The 21,269-nt window shown below is 43.9% G+C and overlaps 1 protein-coding gene across 2 annotated transcripts; it reads left to right on the top strand.

Annotated features, from left to right (window-relative positions):
• The first annotated feature begins 253 nt into the window (after positions 1-253).
• VPS28 (VPS28 subunit of ESCRT-I) lies at positions 254-9,978 on the top strand. Of its 2 annotated transcripts, none has more exons than XM_072602733.1 (9): positions 254-709; positions 1,062-1,090; positions 1,242-1,279; positions 1,720-1,809; positions 3,244-3,349; positions 3,505-3,606; positions 9,131-9,184; positions 9,423-9,514; positions 9,734-9,978. In XM_072602733.1, exons 1-9 carry the CDS (start codon positions 673-675, stop codon positions 9,849-9,851), a joined length of 666 nt encoding a protein of 221 aa, XP_072458834.1. In that variant the 5' UTR covers positions 254-672; the 3' UTR covers positions 9,852-9,978. The 2 variants fall into 2 exon arrangements, with proteins under 2 accessions (XP_072458834.1, XP_072458833.1); XM_072602732.1 differs by having other exon boundaries at positions 417-709; positions 1,242-1,594.
• The last annotated feature ends 11,291 nt before the right edge of the window (positions 9,979-21,269 follow it).

Genomic DNA, 21,269 nt, shown 5'->3' with positions numbered 1-21,269 from the left:
AAGGGGTCTGAAGAGGCTCGGCGTGGCGCTGGCAGGGGTCTGCCCCTGGCCCCGGTCTACGCCGGATCCATCAGAAGGCCGGACTTCCTCCTTCAGTCGCCCTGGGCGTGACGGCAGGGGCCAGGGATGGAAACTGCCCTAGAGAATCAGCCCAGGGTTAAGTGGGTAAGGGAAAGCCAGTTACAGGATCCGGGCGGACTCAGGTCTGTACTCGGAAACAAAAGCCGGACCCCAGAGAGCCCTTAACGCAACTGGGCTCCACCCTCGGCTTTCGTCCCGGATCTAGGCGCCTAGGACACCTTAGACCGGGCTGAGGGGCGGGGCTTGCGAGGCTCTCCTGGCCCCGAGCTCCTCGAGAGGATCTGCGCAAGCGTAGGATGCCCGGCGTTACACGGTCGAGCGCCGAAACATCGATCGCCCGAGAGATCCCGGGCTGGCGCCATCTTGGATCGAGCTGTCCGGAGAAGAACGATCCCCAGGTACCGGGAGTCGATCCCAGTGGGAGACTGACAGCTCCCCTCCCAGGCGCGCCAAGGAATCTAGGCCGCCCCTGAGCCCTCCGCCGCTCCCAAGAGAAGGCCTGGCGGCAGCCGCGGCCCTCCCCCCGTTCCTCCGCCCCGCCCGGCTTCAGCTTCGCGCCCGCAGACGAGGACCCGGGCACCGCCGTCGAGCATGTTTCACGGGATCCCAGCCACCCCCGGGATAGGAGGTAACTCTCCTCTCCCCGCCTCGGCCTTCTAATGCCGGGGGCAGGCCGGGTATCCCTCCGACCGAGGCCGGGGGAGTAGGAAGGAAACACGGCCTCCCCCGGCAGGGGGCGCCAGGAGCCCGGGCCCAGGGAGGGGGCGGGGCGGGGCTCTGTCCACCCTCGCGCGAGCACCAGGCTGCCCCCAGGCCGCCTCTGGCGTCCGAGTGCCCAGCGGGAGCGGAAGATGGAGGGAAGCGGTGCGAGAGAAGTGGGAGCCGAGGCTGGCGTTAGCTTCCCCGCGGAGCACGGGCAGGGGGCGGGGGGCCTGGCCCTGCCCCTCCGGGGTCCTGATCTGGATCTTCTTTGTTTTCAGCCCCAGGGAATAAGCCCGAGCTGTACGAGGTGAGAGCCGCCCCCTCGTGGGTCTGCGGGACGCGCCCCTTCTCCCCACGAGGCCGGGGAGCGATTCTTACCACCATTGATGGACAAGTGTCCGGGGCCCTGGGCTCGCCCCTGGCCCCCAGCTGACCTTGGGCTCTTTTCTCTTCCGCAGGAGGTAAAGCTGTACAAGAATGCCCGGGAAAGAGAGAAGTGAGTCCCCTCCATGAAGGAGGGTGGGGAAGGGGAGGGCCCCGGCCTCTGCCCTGCAGCCGTCCCTTGTGTTGGTCCCCTCCGGGGCAGTTACTGGGGGTCATGTCCTGCGGGGTGGCAGGCTGGAGACCATGGTGGACCAGGGCTGGCTAGGCGCTTGGGGCCCCCGGTTGTAACTGCTGGGCTCCGTTCCTTGAGTTGGGTAGCATTGAGGTGTCGAGAAAATCCCCCGTCCCCCGACCCTGCCCTTGCCTCCTTAATTCTCCGTGCTTGCCGTGAGCGTCTCGGACATAGAGGGCTACAGCACCGCAGAAGGTAATGCATAGAGGGTGAGTGGAGGGGGACCGGAGCCATGGCCGCCCCCAGGAGAAGGGTGAGAGCCCCTTCTGTCCGCCCTACCTGGGAACTGCCAGTGTGACTAACGAGGTTCGTGCTCTCAGGTATGACAACATGGCAGAGTTGTTTGCTGTGGTGAAGACGATGCAAGCCCTGGAGAAGGCATACATCAAGGACTGTGTCACCCCTAATGAGTGAGTCCTGAAGGAAGGGAGATTGGTGAGGGGAGGAAAGGAAAGGGTAGGAAGGGAGGCACCTTTGACATCTCGCTTAGTTTCTAGGTCTTTTTTCTGGTTTTCTGGATACTCAGAAGTTCTGGAATAGAGCATCTGACTTCTCTCCATTACTCTCTTTCTCTCTCTCTGTATAGACATAAGGAAGATCTAGGAAGCTGTGGCTAGAAAGAATCCTTAAGCTTTGGAAACATTGCTAACTCCAAATTATTTCAGGGTTAGATTTTCCAAACAAGTTCCAAAATTTGTCTACTTTTTATTTTTTAATTTGTTTCTATTAGTTTCATAGAATTCTAAAACACTTAGAACAGATGGGACCTTAATGGTCACTTAGTCCAGTTGTCCTCTTTGTTGTAATGGGGGAAACTAAGACCCTGAGAGGGCCTAGCCAAAGTCAGACACAAAGTCAGTGACAGAACAGGGAGTAGGACTCGGAACTCCTAACTCCCAGTTCAGTATTCTTTTTGATGCATTCTAATTTTATAAACACATTAACTTTGCAATGTGCACGCTAGTGAATGTACTAGGTATATGTTTTCATCCATTTAAGTCAACAAACATTGATGTTTGCTACAGGTTCTGAAAGAGTGGACCTTTAAGTTTTCTTCCACCTCTTTAGGTTTCCAAGTTATGTGATTTTTGAGCTTCTGTTATGAGGATAGACCAACTGTTTCTAGCCTGTGCTGAAAAGAATACCAAGAAGAAAAGTGTATCAGGCAGTGTGGTACAGTGGGGACATTATTAAATTTGGAGGTTGTAGGTTCAAATTCTAGCTTTGTCACTCAGTACCTATAAAACTTTGGTTAATATGTATAAGTCCTTTGAGCATCAGTTCTCTCCATATATTAGACTAGATGACCTAAAGTGCTTTTCAGTCTAATTCTATGAGTCTGTGAAGAATACTGATTCTTTAAAGCTCAATTCAAGTACCATCTCTTTCTTGAAATCATCTTTGATTCTCCTGGTCAATGATGAACTTTCCCTTCAGATTTCATACAGCATTTGTTTTTTTTTTGTAGCAGGCTAATATGCTTATCATGTAGTTTTGTGTGAAATCTGTTTGAATCCTGGTTCTGCTACATACTAGGTGGTACTAGCTGTGGAATCTTGGGCAAATCATTTATCTGAAGCTTAGCTTTTTCCTTTGTGATAGGAGGGAGTTAGATTAGATGATTGTTAAGGTTCATTTCATCCATGAACCAGGCATTTCTCTCACCTTCCCTTGGCATAAGTTCTTTTTCCCTTAAATTAATCTAGAATTCCAGGTTCCTACTTGACCTTTAAGACCCAAGCCCCTCCCCACCCTGGGTTGAACTCTGATCCTGGAGAGCCAGACATCTGTCTTTTTCTTAGCTGAAAGGGTCATGACCCTTGCTGAGGCTTACTTCTCCACAGGTACACAGCAGCTTGTTCCCGACTCCTGGTCCAATACAAAGCCGCCTTCAAGCAAGTGCAAGGCTCAGAAATCAGTTCCATTGATGAGTTCTGCCGAAAGTTCCGAGTGAGTCAACCAACCTGATGAGAGTACCCAGGGTGCTTTGACCCTTGCCCCTACTCTGATCTATCTTTCCAGTTGGATGGACTTTTCTCCCCTGGGTATTAGGGGCTATCTCCAGGTATATTATGTAACTTCATATCCCCTTACTTTCCTGGCAGCTTGATTGCCCACTAGCGATGGAGAGGATCAAGGAGGACCGACCAATCACCATCAAGGACGACAAGGGCAACCTCAACCGATGCATTGCTGACATTGTCTCGGTAAGCCCTGCACCCTGAGAAAGGTCACTCTGGATTTAGCTCCTCAGTCCCATTTTATGTCCCAACATCAGAGTGAGGCAAGAGGAATTGTACTTTAGGACTGGTCTGAGAATCATTAGCAAGACCAACAAAAGATTGAGGTTCGAACTTTCAGTTACTAGAGAGAGCAGAAAGAGTTTTTCAGTGCCCCATATAGAGCATGCAGTACCTGTATCTCTGCCAGGGCCAAGTGACTTCTAGTCAAAGTGCAGATTGGTCTTTCTTCTAAAAGAGAAAATGAAGAGACTAGAAGAGCTCTTCTCCATTCTTCAGGCTATCATGGAGAAAGAAGTGTTCTTAAAAAATGGAAGAATTTCAATATGAAACCTAAAGGAGATCTGAAAAGGGAGATTGGAGGGTGGATGACTATGATACAGAAGCAAAAGGGAAGAAGGATCATTTACATCTAAGTAACATATATAAAACTTTTCTGAAAGAGAACACAGGTTCCTTCAACGAGGAAGCAGCTTTTTGTCCTTTAAGGAATGATGATTGGATCCAAGCAGGTTGCCTGGAAAGAGATATTCCAATGAGGCTCTAAGAAAGAAAAGATAAATAGTGACAGTTGCTGATTTTCTAATGAGAGGTATTGATAACAAAACTCAAAGATACGCTATGTCGGAGACATGACGAGAAAACCTTTTAAGGCAAGTCAAGATATAACTAAAGTCACGTGCAAGAGACTGAAAGTATTTTATTTTCCATCACAATCACTGATCATTGGAATGGAGAAGAAACAGATTTAGGAAGTAAGTGTTTGTTTAAGATGATCATGACTGAAAGGGAGATGTAGATTTCTGGACAAATAGAGGAATAACAGGTTGCTGGCCAGGAATAGAGTGGACCTTACTAAGATTGATAAGAATATATTTGCTTGGTATCTTGTCAAAAAAAAGGGGAGGTAGAAAACTTTCTACATGTATCTTCCAACTAGAGACCAGAGTGAGTGACTACAATGTAGAAAGAATAACAAATAGAAGTACCCCCTTCAGATTCAAGGGAGACATTCCAGTAAAGGAACCATTAACAAAACCTTGGCCTCATGTCTGTTTACAGAGGCACAGAGTGTGGATTCACAAAGGAAGAAGTCTTAGAGATAGGAATGGAAGGAAATAAATTTGGCCACACAAGGACCACTGAGACATGATTGGGTGAAACTCAAGTCTAGAATAATGTTCTGGAAGAGTAACTTTATTCAGAAGGATTTAAGGTATAGGTAAAAAGGGGATGGGACTAACTACTGAACAACACTGTAAATGATGAAGAGTTCTTAGGAGGATCCAGAAATCCAAGGAAAAAGCTTAGTAGAACATTTGGGGGAAGATTAATGGAGGAAGAAACAGAAGCAGGCCTGTCAGTCAAGAGCAGTGTGGACCATCTATACAGAGATAAGAAATAGAGGAGTTTAGGAAATGTCATAAACGTGACATGGAGGCTTGGTGTAACAGTCATGACCACGTATCTTTTGGAATTCTCTTTCTTCCCAAAGCAGAGCAGCTGATTTCTAAATTTTCTTTAATATTTCATCCTTCAAAAAGTGGAAAAAGAGTCCCTGGGAAGAGGTGGCTACTTTACCTGAGGTTTGGCATTTGGGGAAAAAAAAAAAAAAAAGGAAGAAAGCAAGAGTCTGCTGTATTGTATTGTGAGCTAGGCCTGAATCTGGCTTAGTCTGGTAGATTCAGGTTATTGTTGTTTTTAATACAGAAGATGTTCTCACTTGGGATTTGTTGTTGGGACTCCAGTCACTGAAGCTGAAACCACTCTGGTTTCAGAAGGAGCTGGGCCACAGGGAACTCTATGAGGGGAAGGAGAGGTCTGCAGAACTTGTCCGCTTATGTGAGATGTACTCAATAACTGTAATAGCCAATTAAAACTACTTCAATAATTGAAGTTTAAAAACAGTATCAAGCCACCTAACTCCCCTCTGCTCCTCCATTCCCCATCCCTGGACTTCCTAAGCCAGAAGACCATTTTATAATTCAGATCACCAGGCCAGCAGAGCCTCAGGTACTTAGGGGAAAATGAGGTGGACTGTCTGGGTCCACAATAGCTACAAAAATTTCAGGAACTCACCCAAGCCACTGCAAGATTTGGAGAAAGCAGATTTCAAAGGCCTCAGAAGAGATAGATAAGGTCTAATGAACTAAATTCTTTGGTCAAGATCTGTTCAAAAGGGATAAGATGCTTTCTAGAGTGAAATTCTGAAGATGTGAAAGGGAACAATTCTAGTAGTGAGGAAAAGAGTGGAATTGAGGTTATCCCTAAAGAGACTGACATGGATATACAGGAAATTCACCAGCTTTAATTTTTAAAAGACTATTCAGAAGATGGAAACAAAGGTAGGTAAAGAAGGGTTAATACAAAATATATGATTATCAGATGTTAAGACAACAGTTGTGGGGGGATAAGTAGTGCATTGGGTGAGAAGACCTAGAAAGAAGCTACAACAAATTTAATGAGATGAAATTGAGTAAGAATAAATGGGTTCCAAAAACCAGCTTTGCCAAATAGAAAATGAGGGAGGTGTCCCTCGATAGCGGTGCATATGAAAACTATCTAAGAGCTTTTGTGGACTTTGAAGGGAAAGGAACAAGCATTTATTAAGCACCTACTCTGTGCAAGGTACTGTACTAAGTGCTTTATAGATAGCTCATTTGATCCTCAGAAAAACCCTGGGCCATAGATGCTGCTGTGATCCCCATTTTACAGGTTCATACAGTAACAACAGTAATCAGAGCTACCATTTATCTAGTGCCCACCGTGTTCTAGGCACTGTGCTAAGTGTTTTACAATTGCTGTCTCATTTGCCCCTCACAACAACCCTTCGAGGCAGGTGCTGCTGTTATCCCTGTTTTATAAATGAGGAAGGCAGAGATTAAATGATTTGCCCAGAATCACTAGGCCAAATTTGATCTTAGATCTTTCAGATTCCAGGCCCAGTGCTCTACCCACTATCCCCCCTCGATGCCTGTTTTTGTGCAAGCACGGCAAGCATCAGTGGTGTGATCTGGCAGCCACAATGGCCAAGACTAAGCCCCCACAACATGGAGGCAGAGTCCCTCTCCCTCTCCCTCTGCTGGGATCAGAAGGCATCTTCAGTGCTTTGTTTAGTACTGGAGGCTACAATCATGAGGGCAGTGATTGGCTGCTCTTCCAAAGGAGGGCCTCCAGAGTAAGGAAGGACTTTGACTTTCTTGTTACATGAGGATTGATTGAAAGACCTAGGAATGTTTGACTTGTGGAGAAGAAGACTTAGTAAAGGTCATGACAGCTTTCTCCCAACTACTGAAGGAAGCAGAATTAGACTTGTACTGCTTGGTTTCAGAGGGCTATGCTATGAACAATGTATAGAAGCAGCAAAGAGTTGAAGTTAGGCTGGATGTAAGAATAAACTTAACGATTAGAGCTATACAAAATTAGATGGGCTGCTTCAGAAAGTAATGAATTCTCTTTCATTCCAGAACTGTAAGTCACAAATGGCCTTTTTTCACAAATGATACAGAAAGGATTTTTGTTCAGGTGTTTGCTGGACTGGATGATTTCTGAGGGCCATCCATTTCAGTGGTTATATAAACTACATGGTACTCATGCTCCTGAACCCAATTGAGGAAAACTACTGTGTTCCTAAATAGTGAAGCACCTTTGGGGTGAAATCGTTTACTTTGGTAAGGTATGGTCATGTCTGGCAGAGGCAAGAGGACTGCATCTGAAACCTGAGGACTTGGGTTCAAATTCCAGCTTTGCCAAGTTATTTTAGCCCTTAATTTCATCATCTATAAAATAGGATTGAGGTAGGTGACCAAGAGGATGATGAAAAGTAGAGTTAGAACTATACTTTGTAGGTAATCAGAAGACCCTGGAGGCTTTTGATCAGAAGATTCACATGACCAGATTTCTTCATATATACAATGAGCTGAGAAGCATATGAAAAGACAGGTTGAAGCAGGGGTGATAGAGGCAGAAAGACCTGTCAGGGCAATGATGGTGTGGCAGCCCATGCAGGGGACACATAAGCAATGTTGTGAGAGTAGAAAAGGGGATTGGAAGTGGGGAGCAGGTACATGTGCTACAGGGCGTGTTAGGGACAAGCCCAAGCTGGGCAGGGCCTGAGATCCATCCCAGCTAGGAGGCACACAAAGAAGTGTGATCTGGCACGTGCTAGATGGGTTGGGATGAGGTGAGTTTTTAGGCCTTTACTCACCGTTCAGATTAGCTCAGTCCCAGGTGCAAAGGCCTGAGGCCAAGTGGATAAACTTGAGGAGCAGCTCCCTTTTCTGTATAACTCGGCTTTTGTAGGGCAGCTGGGTGGCACAGTGGATAGAGTCAGGAAGACTCATCTTTCTGAGTTCAAACCTGACCTTGGCATTTACAATCTGGGTGATACCTAGGTAAGTCATTTAACCCTGTCTGCCTCAGTTTCCTCGCCTGTAAAATGAGCTGAAGGAGGAAATGGCAAACCACTCTAGTATCTTTGTCAAGAAATTCCAAATGGGGTCACAAAGAGTCAGATGCTACTGAAAAGGAAAAAGTAAGATTAAATACCACAACTTCTGGGTAATCCATGACATTGTTTCTATAGGAGAACACTTTTCAGTTTCCAAACACCTAACTTGGAAATGAAGTGAATCTAATGGAATGCAACCAGTCTGTATTTTAGGGAAATCCAATATTTATAAGGTGATGGCCTCAACCATTGGTTACAAAGCAAGAAAAGGGGCCCAGGAATCACTGGAGAACTTTCCCAGAAAACAGCTGAATGTGTAGATATGGCCAGATGGCTCTACAGAGAACTGAGCATCAGTTAGGGATTTGAAAATAAAGCAAAAATTCTTTGCTTCATGCAAACCATTGAGCAGAAAAGTGATAGATATGGAAGCTTGGGCATGTCCCTGCCAGCAAGAAATAGCAATAAATTGAAAGTCAGGAGACTTTAATTTCCAGTCTTTGCTTTGCCACATAACTCCTGTGTTATAACCTTGGTCAAGTCATTCTAGCATTTTGGGCCACGATTTCCCACTGTCTAAATAAGAAAGGTTGACTAAGGTTTCTTCCAAGTTCAGAATCTTACTAACCTTGTACATCACACAACCTAGTTTCAGAACTGGACATTGCCTGAGAAGGGCATTGGGGACCAGAGTGAGATGATGCCCCAGAAGGACAGACTAAAAAGACAAGGGCTCTGATCTGCAAAAACAAAGGTGTGCAGGCACCATATTAAACCATAACAAGGGGGCATCCCTGGAAACTTGAAACAAGTTTAGATGCCCACCAAAAGGTGGTATGAGTTGAAAAGGTAAACAGGTTGGGGGGAAAAAGTAAGTTAATAGATGGCAAAGTCAGAAAGCATTTTTGAAGGAAGATGTTTGGGACATCCTTACCTTTTTTTTTTTTTTAAATATTAGGGAATATAGCTCTGCCCTCCCTCAAGTCTCTGTCAGAGTTAATGTTGTAAGGTCTGTGCCTAAAGTTTGTTTTTTCTCCCTAGCTTTTCATCACTGTGATGGATAAACTCCGTCTGGAAATCCGTGCCATGGATGAGGTAAGGTGTCTACAAGGGGGCATTCAGAAATCCACCCTCTATCCCCTGACTGAGTGAAAGTGGTATAAGGGAATGCTCTTATTTTGGGAGGGCCCGGCTCTATAGGGCACTCCATCTTCTGCAAGACTGACTGTGAGCTGAGTGCTATACATCTTAGGAAAGGCTTTGGTTGTTGGGCAGGAGGGGGAAGTAAGGAGGGATAATTCTCCCTGGAATCTGACACGTCATTAACCTTCAGATCCAGCCTGATCTTCGAGAATTAATGGAGACCATGAATCGCATGAGCCATTTGCCTCCTGACTTTGAGGGTCGACAGAAAGTCAGCCAGTGGTGAGTGACCCCTGGGAGATGGCTTGGAAGTGGTAAGTCATTGGGAAAGGGGCGTAAACAGGACTGTCTAGGGGAGAGTCATCTGAGTATCTCCAAGTTACAACATCCTGAAGAGCCAGAAAAATTGGACATTTTTTACCATGGTGTTAAGAGGTTCAGGGGGAAAGTCTAATTTCTGAGCTCTTATGGGCTCCCAGTGACCTTTCTTTCTTCCCACAGGCTACAGACCTTGAGTGGCATGTCAGCTGCGGATGAGCTGGATGATTCTCAGGTCCGGCAGATGCTGTTTGATCTGGAGTCTGCATACAATGCCTTCAACCGCTTTCTGCACGCCTAAACCCAGGGCTCCTGGTCCATCCCACTCAGCTATAGTTTGAGACCCAGGGCTAGGACCATGGTTTACAGGGCTAGGATCCCTGAATTGTGGGGTAGGACCCTAGAATAAACTGCTCATTTCCCCCCTTTCTTCCAGCTTGGTGGGGTAGGGGTTGGGAGGGGACCTGTCTCAGGGTTACATGAGAATGCTTTTCTTTCACCACTTCCTCAAGAAATGATTGTAAGTGGTGGCCTGGGGTTCATTCACACCAGAGCATTCTGCTTGGGCTGGCCCCATCCCTTATAACCCAGGGTGCTTTAACACAATCACTTTAGCTTACAGATGGTGTATGAGCCAAGTCATCAGGGGCTCTTGGGTTCCTTAGAGAGTTCTTTCTCCTCCTTTCCTTCTTTCCAAATCCACACAACCCACATTTACCCCTGGCCATTTTAATCTCTCTTCCTTGGAGCAGGGGTGGGAGTGTTTATGGGGCTAAGTAGGTATTGCCCTATCTTGTCCCACTGGTCTCCCAGAATAAGGACTGTGCCCTTTATCTTGAATCAAGATGACTTGAGTTCAAATCCAGCCTCAGTAGGGTGTGATCCCTGAGTAAGTTGCTTAACCTCTCTCAGCCTCAGTTTCCTCAGCTGTAAAATGGGGATAATATTAGCACCCACCTCACAGGGTTCTCATAAAGATCAACTGAGATAATATTTGCAAAAAGCCTAGCACAATACCTGGCATCTAGTAAGCACTATAGAAATACTTATTCCCCTCCCCTTGAAATCTCTTAATTCCATACACTGGAATGACATGCTAGAACTTAATTCATACCCATTAGACTCCTTGAGACTTTTAAAATTCTCTACACCAACAGGGAAGGTTCTCCTGAACCAAGTCAACTCATTTTCCTAAAGCAGTTACCAAGTTAGATACTCGTCTTTTTTGTCACTATCCTCTTGGACCCAGCACTGTCTGGAGCCTAGAAGGTGCTCCAAGCCTGCCCCTGCCCCCAGCCTCCATAAGAGCAGAGTGTAGGTGTAAGTCTTAGCTGATATGAATTAAGAGTCTGCATCACTATATCTAGTCTGATAATCCCAGAGATCTTCCATTGCTAGGGAAATCTGATTCCAGTCTAATCCCCATTCAACTTAAGTTTCTACTCTCTATCCATGATTCTGACCCCTGTCAACAGGATCATTCTTAGTGCAGGGGTTTGCTCTGGTAGAGAGGGTAGATTGGTGAGACCACTTTGGTAGGGAGTTCTCCATTGGATGGATGGTCAGACTACATGGCCCCTCTAAGATCTCTTTCCAACTCTGATTTGTGAGTGTTAGGCGCTGGCCTGCTGTCCTTGTATTCTTGAATTTGAAATGAATATGAACCCCTTCACACAGAAAACCTTGATTATGACAGCAGCTGGATAGGGTAGAGATCACCAAGTTATTAACACTAAAAGGACCAGGTTTTATTATAATCTTATTTTGAAATGAAAATTTTTATCTTCTTTTGTCTTATGGATAAAAGAAATGTTCTCTGTCAATTGATGTAGCTTGGTCTTTTGAAATATTCTTAAATTCTGGTCCTTCTAGTACTAAGTAGGGGACGAAAAAACTAAGACCAGACCTGAATGAGGCAAATATCTTTGAACGGCCAATGCCAACCTTACTATGGGATTAATTCTCCAAGTGAGCAGGATGAGGGACAAGACATGTCTTTCTCTGTCCACATCCCCTTTGCCTCCCCCTCACTACGCTGCCACCAACAGAATTCAGAAAATCTGTCGAATATCTCTCTCTCTCTCTTTATTTCTCTTTGCATTTTTCTTCTTAGGCCTTTCTCAGGAGTCAACGGGCATTTATTCACTCCAGTCTAGGTACTATTGGGAACACAAGGTATCATTCAAGGAGATTTTAGTCATATTTTTAAAAATTATTTTCTTATGAGCATTCTCTTCCCACTCCTTGATTGAGATAGCAAGCAAAACAAAACCTCCATTACAAATATACATAGTCAAGCAATACAGATTCCCCCAGTGGCCATGATTTAAAAAAAAAGTCTCACTTCACTCTCATCACCTCTCTCTCAGGAGGTCAGTAACATGTATCATCTTGTGTACTCTGGAATTGTGATTGGTCATTATGCTGATGAGAGTTCCAAAGTCTTTAAAGTGGCCTTTATTGTTATTACACAAAATGTGATTCTACTCACTTCACTCTGTGTCAGGTCACACAAGTTTTTCCAAATTTTTCTTGAAATCATCCCCTGCTTCATTTCTTATAGTACAGGAATATCATATCATATTTCCTATGACATAGCTTATTTATCCCTCCCCAAATTGATGGGCTTCCCCTCGATTTCCTATTCTCTGTCACCAAAAAAGAGCTGCTACAGTGATTTTTATACGTGTGGGTCTTCTTCCTCTTTTCTTTGATCTCTCTGGAGAGTGGACATAGGTCAAAAGAGCATACACAATTGAATCATGTCTAGGGCATAATTCCATATTACCTTTTGGAATGGCTGGACTACCAACAGTGTATCGATGTGCTTGTTTTCCCAAAGCCCCTTTGATATTTGTCCTTTTCCATTTTTGTCAGGTTTACAACTTGAGTTGTTTGAATTTGCATTTCACTAATTATTTGTAAACTAGAATATATTTTCATATGGTTATTGATAGCTTGGGTTTTCTTCCCTTGAAAATTCATGGCATAGTCCTGTCATTTGAGTACTTATCAGCTGGGGAGTGGCTTTATTCTTATAAATTTGAATCAGTTTTCTCTAACAGTGGTGTCAAACTCCAATAGAAATGGATCCTTGCCAACCACGTAATGATGTTGGAAACCACAAATTAACTTTATCTATGTTGGATTTCTATTTTGTGTTGTGTTAAACATTTCCCAATTCTATTTTAATCTGGTTCAGGGGCTACACTGGGCAGTTTTGCAGGGGAGACGGGTAAGACAGCAGTTTGATGTCTTTGCCCTATATTATCCCAGCCAAGTGGTACAAGAGATAGAGTACTGAGACTGGAGTCAAGAACTCAGTTTAGATTAAGTTCAAATCCAGTCTCAGTCACTAGCTATGTGATCCTAGACAAGTCATTTGACCTTTCTGAGCCTCAGTTTCCTCATCTGTAAAATGAGGATGATAATAGCACCTACCTCCCAGAGTTCTCCTGAAGATCAAAAGAGATGTCTGTAAAGTGCTTCACAAACCTTAAAGCGCTATATAAATACTAGGTATTATTATTATTAAATGAGACCTTTATCAAAGAAGCTTGCTGCAAGGGTTTTTTCCCCCATTTACCTGTCCTGATTTTAGCCACATTGGTTTTGTTTATACAAAAATTTCGTAATTTTCTGTAATCAAAATTGTCCATTTTATCTTCTGTGACCCTTATTTGGTCACGAATCTTCCCTTTTGCACAGAAGTAACAGATGATTTCTTCCTTTCCCTTCTAATTTGTTGATGATGCCAGGCTTCATGTCTGAGTCATATTCCAGACTGGAGAGTTGTGGTGGTGAATGTGAGCTCTTGGTTTGTACCTTTCTCTTTTCCCAGCAGGTTTTGACACAGTCAGTTCTTGCTGCAGTGGCGAGGATCTTTAGGTTACCGTGCTCATCTGCTTCAGTATGTGTGGTTGGTGTGCCTGATCCTTTCCCCTGATCAGCCTGTTTCTTAGCTAGCTCCAAATTATCTGAGTGATTACTGCTTTGTGGTGTCGTTTGAGGCCTAGCTCGGCCTCTTTCCCTTCCTCTTCTTTTCATTCGTTCCTTTGATCTTTTCTTCTTCCAGATGAATTTTGTTACTGTTTTTTCTAGCTCTATAAAGTCATCCTTTGGTAGTTTTCTCCTCTCTGGAGGTGGATAGCATTTTTCATTCCCTCATTCCGTTTATAAAAACTTGAACTCTCGCTTCATCTCTTCCAACACTTCTAGTTGGGTTTGTGCTCAGTCTGTATTTTTCTCGGGTGCCTTGCTTGTTGATATTTCGGAGTCATTGGCTTTTTCTGCCTTTGTGTCAGAAAGCAGCCCTGCCACATAATAGTCCATTATGGGGGGAGGGCCCATTCTTGCAGACTGCTTTCTGACTTTGGACTTGATGTTAGGCCTGGGCTCTACAGCACTTCTGGAAGAAGAGTCTAGGCTGGTCCTGTAGCTGTTGTTAAGAACTGTTGGTTCATTCCAGGATGTCAGGAACAGGGTGAGGAAAGCTTTCAGTGCGACCTCTCTGCCTCCCTGCAGTGACCTGGACTGGAAAAATGACTTTTTTTTTTCCCTTGGCTTTTCCATTCAAGATTCAGTCTGGTTCATTTCTTAGGTCTTAGTGGAGTTATCTTAGAGGAGCTGGGTTATATTTCTTCCTGCTTCTCTGTTATCTAGTCTCCTAGTGTCATTCATTTAACACTTTTTAACTGCTTCCTGTGCACTCAGGAAAGTGCTACCTTTGTGAAGCCTTCCATATTCATTAATGCCTTCTCCTTCCTGAAATTACTTTGTGTTTACATACCTGTGTACATACTACATGTCCCCTGGAAGACTGTTAAGTTCTTTAAGGACAGAAACTCTTTTGTTTTCGGGATTTTGCATATATGAGGCACTTTAATAAATGTTTGTTTAGTTATGTGTACAGAGCATTTTGCAAGCAAAGATTAAAACATCAAGTAAGGTACAGTTTCTGGCTTTTAAGAAGTTTGAGACTTGAATAAACATTAAATGACTACTGTACAGAGCAGTGTTGTTGATGCTGGAGGAAGTGTAAAATTAAATCCAAATGACTCCTGAACTCCAGGGACTTGAATGCCTTCAGAGAAGATAGTTTAAAATTACAAAAAAATGAAACGTGCAAAGTGCCTACAAAGTACTTGTAGAGTTCACTGGACAGAGACTTGGGGGTGAGTGGGGAGGTTGCAGGGAAGGATATGCAGGGTATTAACAAATGGAGCCGGTGTTGGCTCATGTCTGGCATAATGAGTAGAGTGAACAATCTCCAGGAAATCAGCAGGAAAAGAATGGAGAAGAATTTGAGGCAGGCTAAAATCAAGGTTTGGGTTGATTATTAATGCTGAAAGAGTGCAAAGAAGGGAAGAAATTTTTCCTGGACTTACTCAGTTAGATTCCTCATCAGGAAGTAATCTACCCTTTGAACCTAGGAGAGACACAGAAAGTTTTACAGCTGTGCGTGTGTGATTTTTTAAAAATGAATCTTCATTTATTTTGACAAGCATTAAGATACCACTAAGTGCCAAGCACTTAAGCTAAGTGTAGGGGATGTTAAGAAACAGCACTCTCAACCTAACTTCCAATTGCATTAAAACAAAGTACACAGGTAAGTAAATATAAACCACACAGATGGTTCTCACTTTAAGGCAATTTGCGTTATACAAATTCAACTACATAAAGAATTCTGAAAGAAACCCACATTCTAAGAAGATAGCTCCATTAACTTTGCTCCACAGTACTATGCTCAGTCTCTGCTTCTGTCTCTCGGCTCACATCTTTATAGGCCCCCCCTCCCCCAAAAAAGCCCTGAAAACTCCCAAGGGAAAGAAAGGACATGGAAGAGGCTGCTGCTGCTCTGCCCCCTTGCTTGTATGTCTAGTTTCTTTCTATACGCATTTGATTATCACTTGTCTGGCTCAGATCTCATGTCACCTAACTGCCATTTCTGGCCCCCACTTGGCTGGCCTTGCCCCTGCCTGTTCCTGCTCTTTCCTCTCACACCCCCCACCCCTTTGAACTGCTTGCCCCCATTCTCCCTGCCTCCCTTCTAAAAGTCCATGAGCAAGTTTGCATTAAGTAAAAATCATTCTGCCAAGAGGTCTACAGAATGGCCTACTTTGGTAAAGCGAAAACTCTTATGTGTGTATATATACATGGTTAGTAGGGGTGGGGGTACCTGAAGGAAATCAGATATTCCCAGAAGCTGAAGTCAAGGAGAACATTCCAAGCTTCGGGGACAACCTTAAAGGTGTGGAGGGATGGAGTTGGAATGTTCTTTAAGAGACAGTCCTGGGATTAAGAGAGATAGCTGTGCAGAACCATTTTAAACAGGCTGGAGCCAGGTTGTAAAAGGCTTTGAATGCCAAACAGAGGAATTGGTATTTTTCCCCAGAGGCAACAGGAAGCTTTGTAGGCTTTTTGAATTAAGGAAAAGATTTGTGGTCAGGTTTGTACTGATGTTTAAGTTACCCTTAACAGTTTATAAGTTAACTTCTTTATCTGTATATTCAGTGATACTTTTTAACCAAGTTATAAACAGCCATCAAAAGGATTAATGAAACATACAACATAAGAAATAGAATTTTACATAAAATCCTTAGCATAGTATATTGGCTATTTTAACAAAGTAAAAGCGAATTGACAAGATTTGTTCTCGTGTCTGATGTGTGGCTCAGTTTTCTTACTGTTGTACTTAATGTGTATATGTTGTTCGGCTCCTGTTAATCTTATTTTACATCATTTCATTCAGGTCTTTGTGTGTTCCCTTTTATCCTTCATGTTTATGTTTTGTAGTGCCACTGTATACCACTGAACACAGTTTGTTTCCAGTTCTTCAGTGTTACAAATAAAGAGCAATTAACATTTTTGTATGGGTACTTTTTTGTGATATATTAAGGACAAAGTCCTAGCAATTGAATAACTTAATCAAAGTATCTCCATTCTCCAACTTCTATTTTGTTTGGCCTCTTTACCCTCCAAAGAGTGGGACTCCGCATTCCCACTGACAGCCCAAAGGAACTCTTTCTTTCTTCCTTGATCCACCAACGTTGAATCTTGTGTTTTGCTTTTGTTACCTCTCTTTTTCACCACTCCAAATTTTATTCTTTTTTAACTTAATAGTATTTTATTATTTCCAATTACATGTAAAAACTGTTTTCAGCATTCACTTTGATAAGATTTTGAGTACCAAATTATTTTCTCCTTCCCCAAGATGGCAAGCGCAATGATATAGACCATGCATGTACAATCATATTAAACGTATTTCTATTGGGGTTCTGGGCTGCTGGGGACCCTGAAATACTGCCCGCTGGGTCCTGCTTGAATGGATTCAACTCAAGCCTTCTTAAAAACAAAGAAAAAAAACAGTTTATTGAAGATTCTCCATACTAGGTTGACTCTTAAGGAGCCTAAGCATTTGTAATGCCTGTATTCACAAGGGGGCCAGATAGAATCTCAGCTAGACAGAGTTTGAGCTGGATTGAATCTAAGTGCCTTCATGGAGGCAAGATGGAATTTAAATACAGAAAAGATTATAGGAGGGAAGAATCCAGGTGCCACCAACTAGTCTGGGGCCTCAGGGATGGTCTAGATAGGAACGGTATGGGAATGAGCGGTACCCTGGGGTGAATACAGATAGACTGTAGGAAGGATCTTGATGGGAGTAGTCAGCAGTTTGGGGAAATGGGGCTTCAGTAGAATCAAGGGTGGGGAGTGCAACAGAGACCTGGGCACAGCAATAATGAAAAGCCCATACGTAACGGGACGAGTTAGAGCCGACCCCTGTCCATCGCAGGACACCACACTGAGAGCCTGCCTAGATAACCTGGGGGCTTCTCAGTAGGGGTGGAACTAGATGGATTTCAGGAGGAAGGGTCTCGTCTTTGTTGGCAACGTGGCAGTTCTTTGTCCAGTTCTGGATGTCCAGTGGAGAAGACACCCATATAAGAAATGATAATGTTTAATATAAAATTTTGGAATAATCTCTTTGTTCTCTCTGAAGCAAACTCAGAGGGTGCCTCTTCCTATGTCAACAAAGCCAGCCAAGGCTGACTCTACATTCCTTAGGAGACCTTTAACCTAAGACACTATCTTGAATAATGGGACTTTCCTTTATATCTTATTATCTATAGACATATACTATGTTATGGCATATTAATGGTAAAGAAAATATAGACATCTTAGGTCATAATTTCTATTGAACTTTGTTTACCCTTTCCTATGTCAGTTATCTGTTTAGGGCAGGAAGCCTGCCACTCACTAGCGGTGGGATTTCCTTCCTTGTCACCGAGACATATGTTTACCCAGCCTGGAATCGCAAGGCCTGACCAACATTACTTTGTTAATTGTCTTGTCTTACTAAATTTATGATTTGTTCAACTCGGAGAGTTCCTTTCTGACAGCAAAATGTATATAAGCCAGAAGATTTCTGACTCCATAATGGATTATGTTACGGTTGTCTTTAATAGGGAATTGATCAATTAATTAATTAAATCATAAAATGTATGCATTTAGCCTGTTGCCTTTTCTTTAACCAAGTTTTCAGGTCAACAGGAATAATGTTAGGTGATAGGTTCAATGTATAGGCTTAGGAATGTTCACATAATTAAGACTATATATGCATGTGAGCTAGCTGGAATAAACAGAGTTCTCACCACCTTGTCTCATACCTCATTTCATTACTCACCAAATCAAGGCCTTTTGCTGGACATGAGCCTTGGGTCGTGGTTTAGGGATTCCCGTAATGGTCTAGGGGACCCCAACACCCATAGACTTCCAGAGACTGGCAGAACAAATGGGAAGATTAGATCTGAGTAAAAAAGGCCAGATTAAGTGGGAAGATTCCAGGAGGCTCCCAGATTCCAAACCCCATCATTTCCACATTAATCATGTTGTGAAAGAAGAATCAGAACAAAAGGGAAAAACCAAGAGAAAAAAATTTTTTTTAAAAAGAGATAATAGCGTTGAGGTTCAGGGTGGTGGGGACCCCGAAATACTGACATGCCAGTTCCTGCTCGAATGAATTTGATGCAAACCTTCTTAAAGCCAAAGAAAAACAAAGTTTATTAAAGATTTGCCCTATTGGGTTGACTTTTAAGGAGTCTAAGCATTTGTAACGCAAGTAGGCCAGATAGAATCTCAGAGAGAGTCTGAGCTGGATTGAATTCAAGTGCTTTCATGAAGGCGAGATGGAACTTGAATACAGAAAAGGACTGTAGGAGGGATCTGGGGGTGGTCTGGTAGGCTAGGGTGATGGGAGGAGGAATTTAGGGAGGGTTTTGAGAAGTCCTAGGAGGAGGTCAATGGGAGTGGGGTGACTGGTCAAGGGTTAGAAACAGCTGGAGGCAAACAAGAGATATGGAACAATGGAGGGCTTGGGTGGGACGCAGGTGGGGCAATCCAGAGGTAACAGACAATGGAAGGCCAGGCTAGGCCAAGCGCCACAGATTTGAGTATGAAAGGCCACATTAAGTGGGAAGATTTCAGGGAAGTTCGAGGAGGTTCCCAGAGTCTGAACCCCATCAATAGTAGGTTTCGATCCTCATGCAGACTCCATAGTTCTTTCTCTGAATGTGGATAGCATTTTCCATCATGAGTCTTTTGGAATTGTCTTAAATCATAGTATTGCAGAGAAGAGCTAAGTCTATCGAAGCTGATTATCATACAGTCTTACAGTTACTGTGCACGATGTTCTGGTTCTGCTCACTTCTCTCAGCATCAGCTCATGGAAGTCTTTCCAGGTTTTTCTGAAATCTGCCAGCTCATCATTTCTTATAGAACAATAGTATTTCATAGGATTCCTACACCACAACTTGTTCTGTCATCCCCCAATTGATGGTCATCCCCTCAATTTCTAATTCTTTGCCACCACAAAAAGAACTACTATAAATATTTTTGTTCAAGTGGGCCCTTTTCCCTTTTTTTATGATCTCTTTGGGATCTAGACCTAGCAGTAGCATTGCTAGATCAAAGGGTCTTCATTTTGTTTACCTGTCTTGCGCAGGTAAGGTTAGGTTAAAGTTGCCTTGGTTTGCATTTCTCTGTTATTGCTCTCATAGATATGTTTCCAAATAGACGTTAAGCTTTTGAATGCACTATTGGCAGTTTTTTCCAGCAATTTTCTGTATCTTTAGGCATCAAAGGAAGATGAAAAAGGCTCAGGATTACCATAAAGGGCAGTTGCCAGTGAGTTACTTCTAACACTTTCTAGCACCCTTGGGCTTCTTTGGACATTTGCTCTTAATGACTGGAACTTTGGGAACTAAAACTGAAGTGTTGAATGGCTAGGAGTCAAATGGCCTTTCTAGAATTAATGTTCACCCAGCTGTGGACCAGAAAGATATGATATGTCCTCTCCCACACAAGATGGGGGAAGCTGAAGTATGATGAAAGTGCTTCTCTTTCCCCTGAGACTTTGATTATCACGGGGATGCTTCTCTCTAAAGGTCTTGGGGTATATGCAAGTCACTCTACCTGTTCCCTACGAGAATAGTGAGGCATCATGCCAAATAGTGTGGGGAAGCTTGCCTAGGTTTATCCTGTTGCCCAGATGTAATGGCTGTAGACACCAATAGTCTTAGTTCTTATGCAAACTAAGAGCCTTAGACTGGATTTGTTTCTGCAGTATCATTCATTGCTAAATAAATCATCTGCCCGTAACTCCTCAGTATCATTATTCCACCTTAACACCATAACAGTACCTAGAAGCAGCTTCTGGTAGGCTATTCTACTTGACTTAGAACAAGACAGTATCCCAGGACTTCCTCAGGGTGTATTTGGAGAGGGAATGGGGGTAAAAAAGTGGCTGATAAATGTGGACTACACCATTCCAACAATGCCTGTCTCCACCTGGAAGTATAGGGTGTCTAGTTGACTGGCTTATCTGAATTCTTGGAGCCAGAAACTGCTAAACAATGACTGACCCCACCTGATGACTTACCCCTTCTTCTGGCTGCTCTGGGGCCCAGACCTGCTGAGTTGGCTAAATAGCGTCTGATAAAATCTGGTGGGCAAAGGCCAGGGAGAGGCTGATAAGATGAGAGGGCTTGGCCAGAAGTATGCCAACTTTGACCCTTACCTTTCCAGCCCAACCTCCCCCTCCTTTGGACATAGTTTCCTTGAACCTTTGTCCTCTGTGAGCCTAGCTTCAAGCAACCACAGAGAAGTCTTAGACACTCTAGGGAAGGCACTGTCATTACTCTGGTAAAATAAAGGCTGTTTTCTGTTCCCTCCTCCCTGAGATCTACCACCATGCTCAATGTCCATGTATGTTAGAATTGGAAGGCACTCCCCCTCCCCCCGCAGGACACCTTATCCCTCATATCCTTTATTTCTCAATCTTCCCACATGCATGCCCATAAAAAGTATGGCTGTACTGGGACCTTATCTGTGGGACACAGGCTCCCAGTCAGGAAACTGGAGCAGGTGGACAGTAACTAACCATCAGCAATGAGCTTCTTGTCTTCCCTAGTCATGCCCCAGATCTCTGGCTCTGGCTCTGAGAAGCAGCACCAGCAGCAGTTTCTACCTTCCCTGGGTGACAGCAATACACTTGGAACCCCAGAACCTGTAATCAGCATCCCTGAACTCCCCCACTGATTGGCTCAGGTTCCTTGACCAGGCTTTGTGGAGTCTACCAAATCTCTCAGGACGCTGGCGATCTCTCCCTAACTGACCAGTCTAGGGCCCTGACTCAAAACTTCTACCCCATCCCTAGCCA

Source organism: Notamacropus eugenii, chromosome 4 (genome assembly GCF_028372415.1).
Source record: "Notamacropus eugenii isolate mMacEug1 chromosome 4, mMacEug1.pri_v2, whole genome shotgun sequence".
Lineage (NCBI taxonomy): Eukaryota > Metazoa > Chordata > Mammalia > Diprotodontia > Macropodidae > Notamacropus > Notamacropus eugenii.
The sequence above is the reverse complement of the archived record's forward strand: the minus strand, read 5'-3'. Positions and strand labels throughout refer to the sequence as shown.

What these genes read in the sequence shown, in the direction of transcription:
- VPS28 (XM_072602732.1), top strand. Translation starts at nt 1,293, where the DNA reads ATGAAGGAGGGTGGGGAAGGGGAGGGCCCCGGCCTCTGCCCTGCAGCC. An exon ending in AGTTCTGCCGAAAGTTCCGA is followed by an intron (nt 3,350 to 3,504) that starts GTGAGTCAACCA and finishes CTTTCCTGGCAG; the next exon opens with CTTGATTGCCCACTAGCGAT. An exon ending in AAATCCGTGCCATGGATGAG is followed by an intron (nt 9,185 to 9,422) that starts GTAAGGTGTCTA and finishes ATTAACCTTCAG; the next exon opens with ATCCAGCCTGATCTTCGAGA.